The 14,125-nt window shown below is 47.5% G+C and overlaps 1 protein-coding gene across 2 annotated transcripts in view; it reads right to left on the bottom strand.

Annotated features, from left to right (window-relative positions):
* The window catches only part of CLTC (clathrin heavy chain), a 30,012-nt gene extending 16,878 nt beyond the window's left edge, over positions 1-13,134 (bottom strand). For both annotated transcript variants that reach the window (XM_030962425.1, XM_030962426.1), the window contains exons 1-7: positions 12,968-13,134; positions 5,440-5,647; positions 3,074-3,342; positions 2,601-2,762; positions 1,722-1,835; positions 1,182-1,355; positions 368-565 (exon numbers count right to left, since the gene is read on the bottom strand). In XM_030962425.1, the coding sequence (XP_030818285.1) occupies positions 368-565; positions 1,182-1,355; positions 1,722-1,835; positions 2,601-2,762; positions 3,074-3,342; positions 5,440-5,647; positions 12,968-13,009 (1,167 nt within the window). In that variant the 5' untranslated portion in view covers positions 13,010-13,134. The remainder of the gene's footprint in view (positions 1-367; positions 566-1,181; positions 1,356-1,721; positions 1,836-2,600; positions 2,763-3,073; positions 3,343-5,439; positions 5,648-12,967) is intronic.
* Positions 13,135-14,125: the final 991 nt, after the last annotated feature.

Raw genomic sequence — 14,125 nt, 5'->3', positions numbered from 1 at the left:
GTTCCTCTCATATGAATTTAGTCTTAGCCTGGGTTTTTTTATCCTGTTTCCAGGTGCAGCCTCAACTAGAGGTTGTCTTTTCACAGACACTTTTTTGCATCACTGGAGAAGTAAAGGTGAGTACCAGGAACATTATGAATCATAGCCATTACTTTATCATTTATTCTTCCCTTCCTCTGTGGGCTTTACAAACTCTAAGATCATCCAGCCTGCAGTCAGTGTCATCACCCAAGATATCAGTGAACCAAACTACCTTGGGACAAGAGCAGTAACAAGATTGTGTACTTGCCACTAGAAAAATTCACTGAGCTTTCCTGAAGCAAGAAGCTGAAGCCAGTAGAGTTCAGTGCTGTTTTGAACACTTTACCTTTGGGGCATTAGCTGCCACTTTTGCTGCCTCTGAATAGTTCCCTTGTGCAAAGAGTGCATTGAATTTCCTGGCAAAGAGCTCCTCAGCCCCCGCCAGGTTGTTGCGGACAGCCATCCGTAAAGCCAGGTCAGGATTCTGCAGCACGTTTGTGATGTAGGGAATGATGTTCTCCTCTTCCACACACACTGAGAGCACCTGGAGAAACCACCAGGGAAACCTCCAGTTAGCCCAAGTATCAAAAGTGAGCCAAAGGCTAAGCTAATTCCTATGGGGAAAGTTAGGGTATTCATGGAAAGTTTCTCATCCCTTGATAATTCATACTTGTCATTTTATTAGAGAGACCTCTGGTTAAAAAGAACCAATGTCATCCATTGTCTGCATCAAAGCAGGCAATTAACAGTTTAATTGAGGTATCTGCAGAGGCAGAAACACAGGAATACAATGGATCTTTCAGGGATATAGGGATCTTTCTAAAACTCAATGTCTTAGGTAATCAATCCTAGAGGATACCAGGAACAAGTCTGCTCTATATTCCCCATGCTCAACAAGCAACACCACCCAAAATCAATGTGGGCTAAAGGCATGGCTATACAATGTTACTAACTTGTCCATAAAGTAGTTAAGTATGGAGATAGAACAGCAAATTTATTTTGGGGCACACAACACTGTCAGACCTCACATGCTCTGAGCAGAGTTCAAAGTTAACATTTCTGGAAACTAAATTTTTATTCATAGATATGAACCCTGCAGTGCATCATGAAGAGCTAGTGGGATCAGTTAAAGAAGTGGCTTCCAGGCCAGGTTTCCTTACCTGTCCCTTTCTGTTGACTCCAATAATTCCAGCTGTTGCTTCGTGCTGTGCAGTAACAAAAATGGTCTCTCCACTGATCCTGTTCATGTAGATACAGGTGCCAGTTTCCAGGTCATACAAGTGGATGTAGCCATACTTTGTTATGAGGAACACCACATCGTGCTTGTCACTGATCTGCAAAACAGAAATAGATTACTCAAATTTGGCACTGGATAAATGAGTTGGTGCTTTTGAAACAGCTGGGCCATTTCAGGACAGCCAGAAGTGCCGTTTTATTTTTACTTGAGTACTATCACAGCAGAATGACGTTTGAAGAGCTTGAAAAGCAGTTAAAACATATGGATATTTCTTCTATAAATAAGAACATGCTGCTTTTGAATGCTGCTTGTCTCCTCCTTTACTTTACCACTACTGAAGCAGGAGCAGCAGCCACACCAGTCACACCAGTTTAGGTCCACACTAAGCAGCTGGCTCCCAGTGCCCTCCCTGCTCCTGTCACATCCACCAAGAGAAGCTGCAGACCTTCTGCAGCTGTCATACCTGCATAGCAACAGGAAAGTCACTCTGTGCTTCAGGAGGAAAGAAGACATCCACAGCTTTCTTTGGAAAGGGCTGATTCCCAGTGGGTGGTGTGCCAACCTCAATGATATGCAGCTGTGCAAGAGATAAGATTAATTCTTGCATCTGATTTATTTAACAACAGATTCAACAATGAAATTACAGCAGTTCTCTTGCTGCTCAGTCTTAATCCCAAGTTTATGCAAAGACAAACTAAGTTAATCTTCCTAAATATTTTCACTGGCTAAAGGTGAAACCTGGTGTTAATATGCCAGAGGTGAAGGAAATGGTTAAATATGATCTTTAGTTACCCCTAATTACTTGGAAGTTTCAGGATTCAGTTAGGTTTCTTTAGATGCACTCTTTTAACTTCGTTCACATTCTACAGAGACAGTTCTGAAGATGTTTCTCTGAATCTAGCTCTGGTTTTGCTGTAACTCACATAATTCCAGCATTCACATGGGATCACTATTTAGCCTTGCTACACTACTGCTTCACTTTTTTTTTTTTTAAATTTTCATCCAATAATTTGGAAATTAGTTGAGTCTGATACCAGGGATCAGCATCAAAGAAAGATTACCAGAGCTTTTCCCTCAAGCTTAGCCTGTGAAGCTGAGAGTCACATGTTTCAAGCAGCTAATTGGGCTGGTCATGACATGCCACTTAACTTCTCCACTCACAGATTCTTGCTACACCAGGTAGTCCAAGCTCTGCATGCACCACATGTCATATCCAGACTGACACAGTCCTTCACTTTCTTCCTTTAAATGCAACTTTTTGCATTAAACCACTTGTTCTCCTGGAAGCAGAGAACCAGGGTGAGTCACTAAAGATTACAATAGATTTAGAACCAAGCCTTACCTTACCCCCAGCTTGCCCTCTTACTGCAAAACAGAAGAGAGTGGATTCTTCAGCATTCCCTTCCATCTTGAACTGTGCAAAGCTGGCTGCATGTCCCTCGATGGGCTGGGACACTTTTCTGTCCACAGAGTACAGCTGCATTGCCCCCACTACACGGTTTTGCTACACAAAAAAGAACAAGTGTCAGGAAAAACAGGCACTGTGACAGTAATTCCATTCAATATTGGTCAATATGCTGCCATTTAAAGTTTCCTCTTACAACAGCATCACTTCAGACTCGACCTTGCACTAGTGTTTATATCATTACAAATCCAATTATAGTAATATGAGACTTTCAGTTACACTTAAGTTTCTTATTTGACTATTGAGACAAGCATTTAAGTTTAATAAAACAAACACATCAGTCCGGTTCCTGTAGAAGGAGACAACAAGACAAGCTCTGGGGTTTCCACACCTTCCTGGAGGTAAAGTACCTGTGCAGATATTCCAGTCAGCAAGAGCCATTTCTGCTTGGCATCAGTTCTGTAGTTGATGATCTGGCAGCCAGCAAGGCTGGAGTGGCGATCAAACATCTTCACGGGCTGGGACTCGCCCTCCATGCTCCAGTGGTAAACGGCATTATCCGTCACGAGGGCAACGGTGTTCAGAGAGATCCACTTCCAGAAGGTGACATCATCTGTCATGGTGTGAGCCTTCATCTTGCTCTTCATCTCAATGTTAAAGATTTGCAGCGTTTTCCCAGCTAGAAGACACAGAGTTGTTAGGCACGGGACAGAGCAGAAGAGCTGCACTAGGACATCAAACCCTGGGGACTTCCTTCAAGAAAAAGCTGTTCTACACTGGCAGACCTTCAGGGATCAGCTTCCACTTGGAACCAGACCACACTCCTGGGGCTGGTTTTACTGATTTGCCACTACTGAGCAATCAAACAGATGTGGAGAATGGGTTGGTAGGAGACAAAAGCTTCAGCCACACAAATGGGTTGGATGATACTTCACATACATCAAAACCAGGTCACAGTCATGCTGAGGCTCCTTGGAGCTCTGAGGGAAGCTGTCAGGGGCATTAAAAGCTATGTCCACATCTGTTTTAAGTATTAAAAGGGCACAACATGGAACAGTCAGGTTGGCAGAGGGCTTTTGTAATTCAGGCTAATTAACCAAAACCTTGGGGTTGCACTAATGGGATAGACAGCTACTGACTGCAAACCAGACTGACAGGAACTGTGCAGGGGAAGGAATCTAGGGACCAACACAAGCTCTAGAAGGCAAGAGGAAAACTTCTCCAAATCACATAGAATGGTGCATACAAACATCCTGAACAGCCACCTGCAGTCAAATCTACCAGTCTGTATAACACAGTGGCCTAAGAAATTATTTCTTCCTGTTGAGAAGATAAGAAAAGTTCTGACCAGTTCTACTACTTATGGGAGACAATTATTTAAGCACACAATAGTGTAGCCCAGGAGGAATAGAAAAGATCCCATGAAACTGGATCTGGATGCAGGCCAGAATATCTGCTACAGTTAGTAACTGCAGCCCAGCTTGAGGAAGTCACAGTGCCACAGAGGCAAGTGCCTGCACTCACCAAGGACTGATTTAGCTCAAAGCCATTAGCTCAGCAATTGATGCAAGATGCTGAGTGAGGAGTTTCTCCAGAACTTGGAGAAATCTCTCTACTACAGAGTTACTCTGGCTACAGGCAGCAGTTTGTTTCCACATCTAGTGCAGCTGGAACTTTAGGGTCAAGAGAGAGGACATTCAGGTAACACATTCCTACATGCTAGGCAAGGTATATTACAAGGCAAAATCTAGACTTGAGTCAAAGGGGTCAGTCCTGTTCATAAAAAGCTCAGTATCAAGATCCCAGTGATTTAAGTACACTTTGGGTTCTTGAGTAGATTAATTTTGGAAATCTTAGGGTCTCCCTTGCTTGGGAGGGATGAAAAACCTTAGAGTTTTAGGCCTTCAGTTGCTTAAACACCACTGTTCAGCCATGTGCACAATAAATCTGAGCCATTTTATTCTGCTTTTTCTTGTCGTAAGACACAACAGGTACTAGGTACAGTCAATTGAAGTAACTCACCATCTGCACACACAAGAAAGCATTAAAGTTGTGACAAAACAGTAGCACAGTATTAAAGTCAAAGTTAGGTAACATTGGATACATACAAATCTTTCCATTAGCAATACATGCATTTCTAGAGTGACTGCACTTTAAGCTTTTTGGGCCTCTGAGGGGAAGAGAGGGACATTTCTGGAGACTCCAGAGGAATGCTTGCTCTCTGTAACATCAGAGATACCAAGCTGGCTGACCTTGTACTTCCTTCACCACACAAGTCTTCCCTGCATAGTTTTACTCCTCTTATCACTGGCTGATATAATAAACATGCACTGGCCTCTTTCAGCAAGGCCAAGCCAAGGCCTTCAGGAATATCTGTCCCCCCCTTCCCAGACTTAGTTTTCCTGTCTCTAAGGAAAGGTTTGGTTGATCTAAGAGTTATACTCTTAGATCAGGTCTCACTTCCCTCTAACATGATTCCTTAAAGCCCACACTTGGTTCCAGCTCTCCCTGCTCAGAAGCTGCAGCATTTGGACTGAAGGAAAAAACTCATCCGAATGAGCAGCAGAAGAGCAGGAAGCCTCAGCTGAAGCTCCCTGCCCAGCTGCCTCCAGAAGAACTGAAAATGCATTCAACTTAAGCTCCCATTAAACTGTGGAAAACTGCTGCAGGATCCTCCCACATAAATTACCTGGGAGAGCTCAGTTCCTCATAAACTAGTTCTACAGCAAGCTCTCCATCCACTTCAAGCAGCCCTTTAGCAGGAATTCATTCATACCTTTCAGTGCAATGACTTTACTGGCAGGGTTCATGATAGCACTGTCAGCTGAAATTGGCCTCCGGATGGGGTTGCTGGGGTCATTCATGTCAATGATCACCACTTGAGCCTGTTCTCCTACTTTCTCTCTGATGCAGATGAATTTGTCAGACTCCATTGTCAGAGTGCTGAACCCAATGTTTGCTGGGTTGATGCCCAGATTTTGGAGCTGGAAGAGAAAAAAAAGGTTTAACATTATTACCTTGGTATAGGCACAAGCAGCTTTTGGGAATGTCACAGGAAATATCGGACTTTGCTTTTTTTGGTGACAAAACAGCAATGCTACCCCAAACCTGCACAACACAGAGTGTTGCACAATTTCAGTTAAGCCCAGCAGGCTTCCTGGAGAAGCATTCAAGCACTTGGTATCTTGTCTTCAAGGTCCATTTACAACTCAACCATTAAGAACTCAATCTTTGAGCTCCCTCACATGGCTTGAAGCACACTGAACTCCCATACTGGACTTGCAGCTTCAGCCCTCACTCTCACCAGCTCTCCTCCCTGAGCTCATCCACTGGCTTTGGCAGCTATCACTATTGCAAGCTTAACATCACACGTGAGGTGTCTGAGCTTTATCTTTATCCCTGTGCAGCTAAATAAAGCTGCCTGTCTAGCAATTAGCCCAGGCCTGTCTCGCAGCAGGAGGCAGAGCTGGGCACTACTGAAATCACCAATGGCCCTGTTTGACACAGAAGTTATCAATAAACCACTTCCTTCCCTGAGCCACAGCCTGCTCCCCATAGCATTTCAGTACCCACATTTCTTATACAGCTTGCAACAAAACACTTTTGTTAACAGCACTTTGCAAAGCCACTGTATGAGGAGGATGTCAGTATGGAAACAAACTTTAAGAGTGAAAATGCAGTCATGGTCCTATCACACAGATATCCAGCTTGTCCACACCTTAAGAACTCCAGTTTTCTTCTATTAGGAGAACTATCAGCTCTAATATTCTGATATTTTTCTTTCTGGAAGACCTTCAAGCCCAAGATGCCCCAAGAAGGGCGAGACCTTCAAAGCCATTTTAGGCTGATTGTGCTGGTTTGGAGCTCTCAGCTCTTATCAGCTGTGCTCTGAACCAGCTCCAGGGAGGCCATGCCCCAGCTACTCTGCTCCTGCCTGTTTGCAGCTCCTGATAAAGAGAGTTTTACTCCACTTCCCCTTTGCCCAGGCTCTGCAACAGCACATGCGAGGAACAAGTAACATCTGAGCCATGGCACAGCAAGTTAACAGAGCAAGCCTCACAGAAGTCACTTGGATGGATGATCTAGATTATGCAGAGAATATTTTGACAATAAAGCCAGGAAACTTTCAGGTGACAGCATTTGACTGCTATTTAAAAAAAAAAAAAATCAAACCCTAACTCCTTGACAGGTCAGAACTCTTACTCAGATTTAAGCAAGTGTTTGAGGTCCAGCATCCCAGAACCTGACCACACGTTTTTCAACCACCTAGAAGATTTTAGATTCAAGCTCAAAAGTCCCTTTCACACTTTGAGCAGTGTCCTCTAGATCTGGCAATTGTACATGAGCTAGGCAGGGTTGTACACAACCCAATCACACCCCTGCAGGGAGGGAAGGGTTGGAGATGTGGGAGTTTGATCTGGTAGAGCTGGAGTGACTTACTGGGACATGGCATTTCCTTTTAGTAGGGCTGCAGGCTTAGCAAGTGCCAAATCATTTATCAAGCACTCAATTTCCTCATTAATTTGGTAGAGGGGGGCGGCTGCAGAGGGCCAAGCAGGCAATAACTCACAGCACTACACTCAAAGGGCGTCAACAGAACAAATCAGAGCAGCAAGTCCAAGCAGATGGCAGGACCTCTTAGGGAGGTCTAGACAAAACCACCACAGCAAAGGTGCTTGGATATTGCAAGCCAGATTTACCTTAATCTCCAGCAAACTGCCATCTGCTAGTGCAGGTCTGAGCCACTGACCCAGGTGGGACATGGGAGACTTCTAAAATTTCCTGTTAGCAAAGGTGAGGTATTTCCTTGCAAAGATTTAGAAGATTGGCACGGGAGCTCCTAAGAAGTTTTCTGATGGAGGTGCAACCATCTGCAAGGTCTCTAAGTCCACAAACTCCTTGCACCAACATTTCATCTTTCATCTCAACAAACCAAGTGTATGAACCACATCTGCTTCAAGGCTCAGAAAATGGACTCTGACAGAGACAATCTCTGTGTTTGGTAACACAAGAGTGTCACCAGCCAGGAGTGGCACTTCCTTGCCCAGCTGGTGAAGCCAACAGTGAATTTCTGGGCTACACAGAATTCCTGAGCAGAGATCATTCCCTGGAATACAGGTTGTTTTCCTGCCCAAACAGGCTGAAGTTCAGGTGAGTGAGGCAGGCATGTTTATAAAGCTAAGCAAAGCAAACAGAAATGAAGATTACTGTTAGGAAACATGACAGCAAATATTTCTTTGAAGGCTTTTATTTCTTGAAGGCAAATTTCAATACTATTCCATGTACAAACTCAGGAGTTGAACTACAACTAAGGAGTACAGGGGTTTATGGCAGATTTTCTATTACAAAGGGAAAGACCCCCAAGTATTTTATGCTGCACCAGGTCCACTACATTTCACTGATTCATAAACAAAAAAAAAAAAAGGAATTTCAGACATTGCTATATTTTACTACAAAACCCACTTCCTTGGCTTTTAAGCAGATATGAAAGCAGAACTTGCTAACTGTCCTTGGGCAACTGATTTACAGTTGGGAGTTATTTTACACCACCATTTGTTGGAAAGATCAGTTACACCAGACTCCTGTTAGGAATAAAGTGTTCTGTGAAAGAGCTGCTCCAGTAGAGTGGAACCATGAAACAGATTGTCAGGGACAGCAGCAACTCTTGTGTTCAGCAGAGATGCTGCCCCAAAGGACTCATCTCACCCAGGATCAGATACTTCAGTCACTTGCAGGCTCTGCTGAACCATGGAATTCTGTGATGGCTTTTATCTGAGCAGCCCTGAGATGTGAGTCATTGTAACGTTGTAAGGCAACGGCTGATTACCAGAATTATTTTTTCACTGGAAGATAATTCAAGTGCATTCTTGGTAACTTAGCCAGAGAAGTTGTCACATGTATGGGACATCAAACTGAATGGTAAAAGTGCTGACAGGAGTCTCTTTGTTGACCCCTTCCTGTAATGTTCCCTTTCTTGTGGCAGTCTGCTTAGCTGTCAGATAATTTCTCCTTGCCTACGAGGAAGGGCACGGAAGTGCTGAGCACACATTTCACCTCAGCTCTCACACTCAACAGGATATAACCACTGCTCTCGTGGCCACAAGCAGCTGCTCAGCCTCTGCACAGAGACTCCTTATCTGCATGCTGCTAGAAATCACAGAGCTGTAAAATGCCACTAAACTGGAAAATACCCTTTTTTTTGAGAAGCACTTCAGTATGCAATGAATCATATTTAGCTCTATCCTAGGCCATGTTTTCCTAGGCTTTGATTGACCAAAGCAGACACTTGAGCTGCTCTTTTAATTCCACAGACCAAAGTTCAGCAGAGCAAACACAAGTCACACAAAAACGTTTGTGATGCTCTCTTAGCTACTCCCTGCAGTTCTGAGAGTCCCACAGCCAGCCCATGGCAAAGTCCTTCAAATTTACCAGTGCAAGGTAAGAGTTACAGCCTGTGGCAGCCTAGGAAGTCGTGTTTTCAACAGATAAGGGCCCTCTCTAACATTCAAGAGCTCTCCTGTTTCTATATCCTTCCTATTTTCTGCCTCACCCTCAGCAGGCTGAGGCACCACCCACTCTCAGCAGCCAGGGACGTGCTGTGGGACTGCCCCAGTTCTCCCAGTGAGGCTGTACCTGCTGGAACTGGAGTTCAGAACCACTGATCCCACTCCTCCTCTTGGGCTGAGGCTTCAATCCCATCAGGAAGCACTAAATCAGCGCAGCCACCAAGGCAGCAAGGCCCTGCACCTCAGTGCCTGCTGAGGGACAAGCCCAGAACAGCTCATAAACTGCTTAACTAATTGCTCCTATCCAATTAGTTGAGACACACACACAATCTCTCTCACTTCAATTCTCTGTTACATATTTTCCCTCTGTAGGAATACTCCAAAATCACTGGCTTTAGGAATTTGGATCCAATAAGAAGCAGAGAGCAAGAATCCCACCAAAACAGCATTAGGCACCACAGTCGTCTAATTCCTGACTTGTATTATCAACAGAGGATGTAACTGCTCCCAACTAATGCTGTTACAGCAGAGATTTAGTGGTTTAGGCTGCATTAAACTCACTGTCAGCACAATACATGGAAGAATTTTGCTGTTTGTAATTTTTAAAGCAAAGTATTGAATTTTTATATTTTGTTCTATGATTCCTTGGCTGTCCTGTTTTATTCTCTGGCACAGCTGTGATTCCAAGCACCACCACAGCAGAACAGCACAGCTGCCATTCAGGTTTGCTCCATCAATGAACAATAGATACAAACCCCCTTTTCCTAGTGTTAAAAAAGCAGTTCTGTCCTGGTATCAAGTGCACAGCCTGAGCTGGCAGTTTTCTCTGCATTGTCTTACAAAAATATTTAGATTTAGAAGAATATTTATTAATGCCCTAACTCAGTACAGCAGCAGGCCTGGTCCAAGTTCAATATTTCAGGGTAGTGTGGTTAAATTAAGTGGCAATCACAGTTCATCACCTGCTAATTAGTCTGGCTCCTTCTCACTCATCAAGAACTTGTCATCTTAGAGAAGCTCCACTGACCCACCAAAGTAAGCAGCTGTTTTATTTTCACCCTCAAACACACAGAGAAGCACATTTCAGGAATCCCTGAAGCCTGGATAGGAGCAACCAGATTTGCAATCATCCCACACACTGAACTCTGATCTCCCACTACATACACAGCGGATTGTTTCCTCATAGCCACTTTGGGAGGAAAGAAAAAAAAAGGCAGCAGTTATATAAAGTTTTATAACATGAGTTTTGATAGCACAGCAATCAGGTTCCTCCCTGAAAATTCCCAAGGAAAGTTTTGCCCAGGCTGTTGTTGATGTTCCTTGGTGGCAGGGCAGGGCTGTACAGCAGACACCACACAGATAACAGCAGCCTGCACACCTGGGGCTGCTGAGATTGCAGAGCTCTGACAAACAAACCCTGCAACCTGACAACACTTTTTGGTTTTACACTCCCCAGGAAGCTCCCTCCTCCCCAGCAAGTTACCTACTTGTCCAAAGTCCACCTTTAGCTCCAATTTGGGGTACAAAGCACTGTGCCCCCAGGAGATGAGGCATTCAGGAGCAAGGTTTCTGCAGCTTTCACCTTTTCATTCCCAAATCACACAGCCAAGCTGCCAACAGCAACAGCTAATGGACTGCCTTGAAGCTGAACACCAGGACAAGCTTTGTACTTGACCATTTTTTAACCTCCAGTAATGAATCTGTGGAGAACCAGGATCACACTGTGTTTATTGATTGATTTCAATAATACCCTGCAAGAACTTTCTCATTCAAATCCATCACCTGCTTTTTATGGCTGAGGCTCCAGCTGGGTACCTCATCTTTCATTAAGAACCACTACAAACTGGCAGATGTTGCACAACACCTGTACAACAAGTTTCCTAGACAATGTGGGTCAGGTACAGTTCAAGAAATTGTATTATTGAGTCCATGAGGAGCCTGGATAGCAAAAATATTGCAATATCAGTGTTTCTGCTCCCAAAATTTACGTCAGGAACTTCAGCAGAAAAGCAACTCCTAGAATCCAAATTCCTCTGAATTTTTTTTCAATGAAATGAAAGGAGGAAGTTCAAAGGCAAGAGCCACGTGCACCCGGGCTCAGAGGGGTGCACACCCATCTGAGAAAGGATCAGCTCCTGTGTGCAGCTGTAAAAGAGACTGGTTCAGCCAGTGCTCCACACTGAATAGGCACAGGCAGAGAAAAATGCAAATCCAACCCCAAATAAACAGATAAATCAGTCTGGAGGCAGAGCAGTCCTGTTCCACTGTAGTGCTGGCCTGAAAGCTCCCAGCGCTTCTGGTGTGAAGCAGATGAGTTTCATTATGTAACAGTACTCATGTCATTAGAGACCTGGCAGTGGGTCACATGCAAGGTTTGGGGCTTAAATAATGCACAAAGGTGCATTGCCACAATGCCTGATTGAGAGCTGGGCTGCCCAGAGGGATGGCTTTCACCTGAGTGCACAGAACCTCCTCAGCACCAGGACAAGGCACTGCCTGGGAGGTGAAGCTCTGGCCAATTCCTGACATTCTCCTGTCAGTGCTGCTCACTACAGGGACACCCAAACTATGAATTCTGGCCTGCTTTTAAACTGATATTGAAGTAAAACCATTCAGTGCTCAGCTACACACCTGAACAAGCACCAAAGCAGCGTTTATGAACAGCTGTAGCCTTCAACTAAGTATTCTGCAGTGGTTCTTTCAACAAGGTGCCTAGAAATGAATTGCTTTTCATTTGAGTTAGGAAAAGAAGGCACTGTAAATGATGCAAATCCATCACTGTGCTTGCCCACCACAGCCCCAGCTAGCTGAGCACAAACCAAACACAGACACTGGCACCACATGCCACCAGAAGACCTTGACCAGGTGTGTCAATGTAGCTTTTATTAAACAAATTCTCCTCAAAAAAACCCCACTCCTCAGTTAGTGAAACCGGAGCTCGGTAACACCGTGGCTCGCAGCCCTTCGCCCTTCAGACCTGTCAGATGGGAAGTGCCCATTGCACAACTGGATCCAGACCCCTCCCAGCGCTGCAGCTTCACCCACGGGCAGGGAGCACTCGCTGCTCCGAGAGGGAGCCCCGCACTCCCGCACCGCAGCCCAGCGCCTCCAGGAAGTCACCTTAGAGAAATTCAACGCCATCACTCGGAAATAAACTATTGAAGTGTGGTTGTGGTGCAATGCGAGCCAGAGCTGGCCTTGGGGAGAGGCCAGCGGACAGCGGAGCTGGCACCTGGGCACCTGCACTGCCATAGCTGCACTGCAGGCAGCCGCAGCAGCTCCCACATTTCGCTGCAATACGTGATTTTTCTTCCACAAAACGACATTGCAAGCGGGAACACCGGCAGATCGCTTTACCCTGTCCTTAGAACTACAGCGGCTTTAACACCATTCAAATAAATAACATCAAGCGGCACACGGACACAACTCGGCCACCTGCCCGCCTCACCCCCCATGCCGGGCCGGGCCGGGCCGGGATTTCCCGCTGGCGCCGCTCCGGAGCCACCCGCGCCCGGCCCGCACTGCCCGGCCCGCCCGGGCACCGCGCCAGCCTCGCCCACCCCGCCGGGGCACGGCCCGCGGGCACCGGCAAGGGCGGGATGCCCGGCCCGGCCCCTCCCGGGAGTGCCCTTCGGGCAGCGCTCCCCGAGCCGGACACCGGCGGCGCGAGCAGCGCCGAGCGCGCCCGGCCGCCCTCACGGAGGCAGCGCGGGCAGGCCCGGCGCGGCTCCCCCGGCTCCGTCCCCGGGCGGCTCCCCCGGCGGAGCGAGGCAGCGGCCCGCCCGCCCCCGCGCCCACCTGGAGATGCTCCTGGAAGCGGATGGGCAGGATCTGGGCCATGGCGGCGGCGGGGCGCTCCGGACCGGGCCGGGCTCAGCGGTGCGGGCGGAGCGGGGCCGCGATGGCGGAGCGGGGCCGTGCGGAAGCTGCCCCCGCCGGCGGAAGGATACCGCCGCGGAAGGATACCCGCACCTGCCGCCGCCGGCCGGCCGCGCGGAGGGATCCCGGCGAGCGGCGCCAATGGGAGCGGCGGCTGCGATGCGCCGCCGGAAGGGACTATTTGGGGACGCATCACTCCCTCCCTCCCTTCCCCCGGCCTTTTTTTTTTTGCCACATCATGCGACCGAGGGGCCGCGGCGTCACTTCCGGCCCGCGCGCGCGCGGTCACGTGGGGCGGGGCGGCGCGGCCGGGCAAGGTGACACCGGGGGGACACCGGGGGGGACACAGGGGGACACGGGGGGACACCGGGGGTGCCACCGGAGGGGACATGAGGGGACACGGGGGGACACCGGGGGGGAGCCCCTGGACCACCCCCGCCAGGGTGTCCCCGTCACCGGGATGCGCTGGACACCCCTGTCCCGCCGCGGGGTGTCCCTGTCACCGACACTGAGGGGACAGGGGTGTCCCCGTCACCGGGATGCGATGGATCGCACGCCCTCCCCCCAGGGTGTCCCCCTGTCAGAAGGATGTGATGGAGCCACTCCCCCGGAGGTGACACCGAGGGGTTAAGCGTGTCCCTGTCACCGGGATTTGATGGATCTCCCATCCCCTGGTGTCCCTGTCCCCACGATCTCATGGATTCCTCTCTCGCTGGTGTCCCCGTCCCCTCTGTCCCTGTCCCTCCCCCCCAGGGCTGCTCTCCCAGACTCTTCCCATGCCCCTCTTAATGAGTCCAGCACAGTAATGAAGCTCCACACTTCCCTCTGTGTTTTATTAACTCACACTTGACCTCCAGCACGTAAAACAGGTAAAAACTTAACTTTTTCCTGGGATCAGCACCCAGAGCTGTGTGAGCTGTCACACTTGGCACGGCTGAAATCTTATTTTATTTAACAGCTTATTCTGAAATCTTATTTTATTTAACAGCTCACTGTTACTTGTCCCCAGACAATTTTTACTTTGTCTTAAATTCCCCATCTCCAAATCTCTGAAAAGCCCTGAAACACGGTGGGGGA

The sequence above is a fragment of the Camarhynchus parvulus genome, chromosome 19 (assembly GCF_901933205.1).
Source record: "Camarhynchus parvulus chromosome 19, STF_HiC, whole genome shotgun sequence".
Lineage (NCBI taxonomy): Eukaryota > Metazoa > Chordata > Aves > Passeriformes > Thraupidae > Camarhynchus > Camarhynchus parvulus.
The sequence above is the reverse complement of the archived record's forward strand: the minus strand, read 5'-3'. Positions and strand labels throughout refer to the sequence as shown.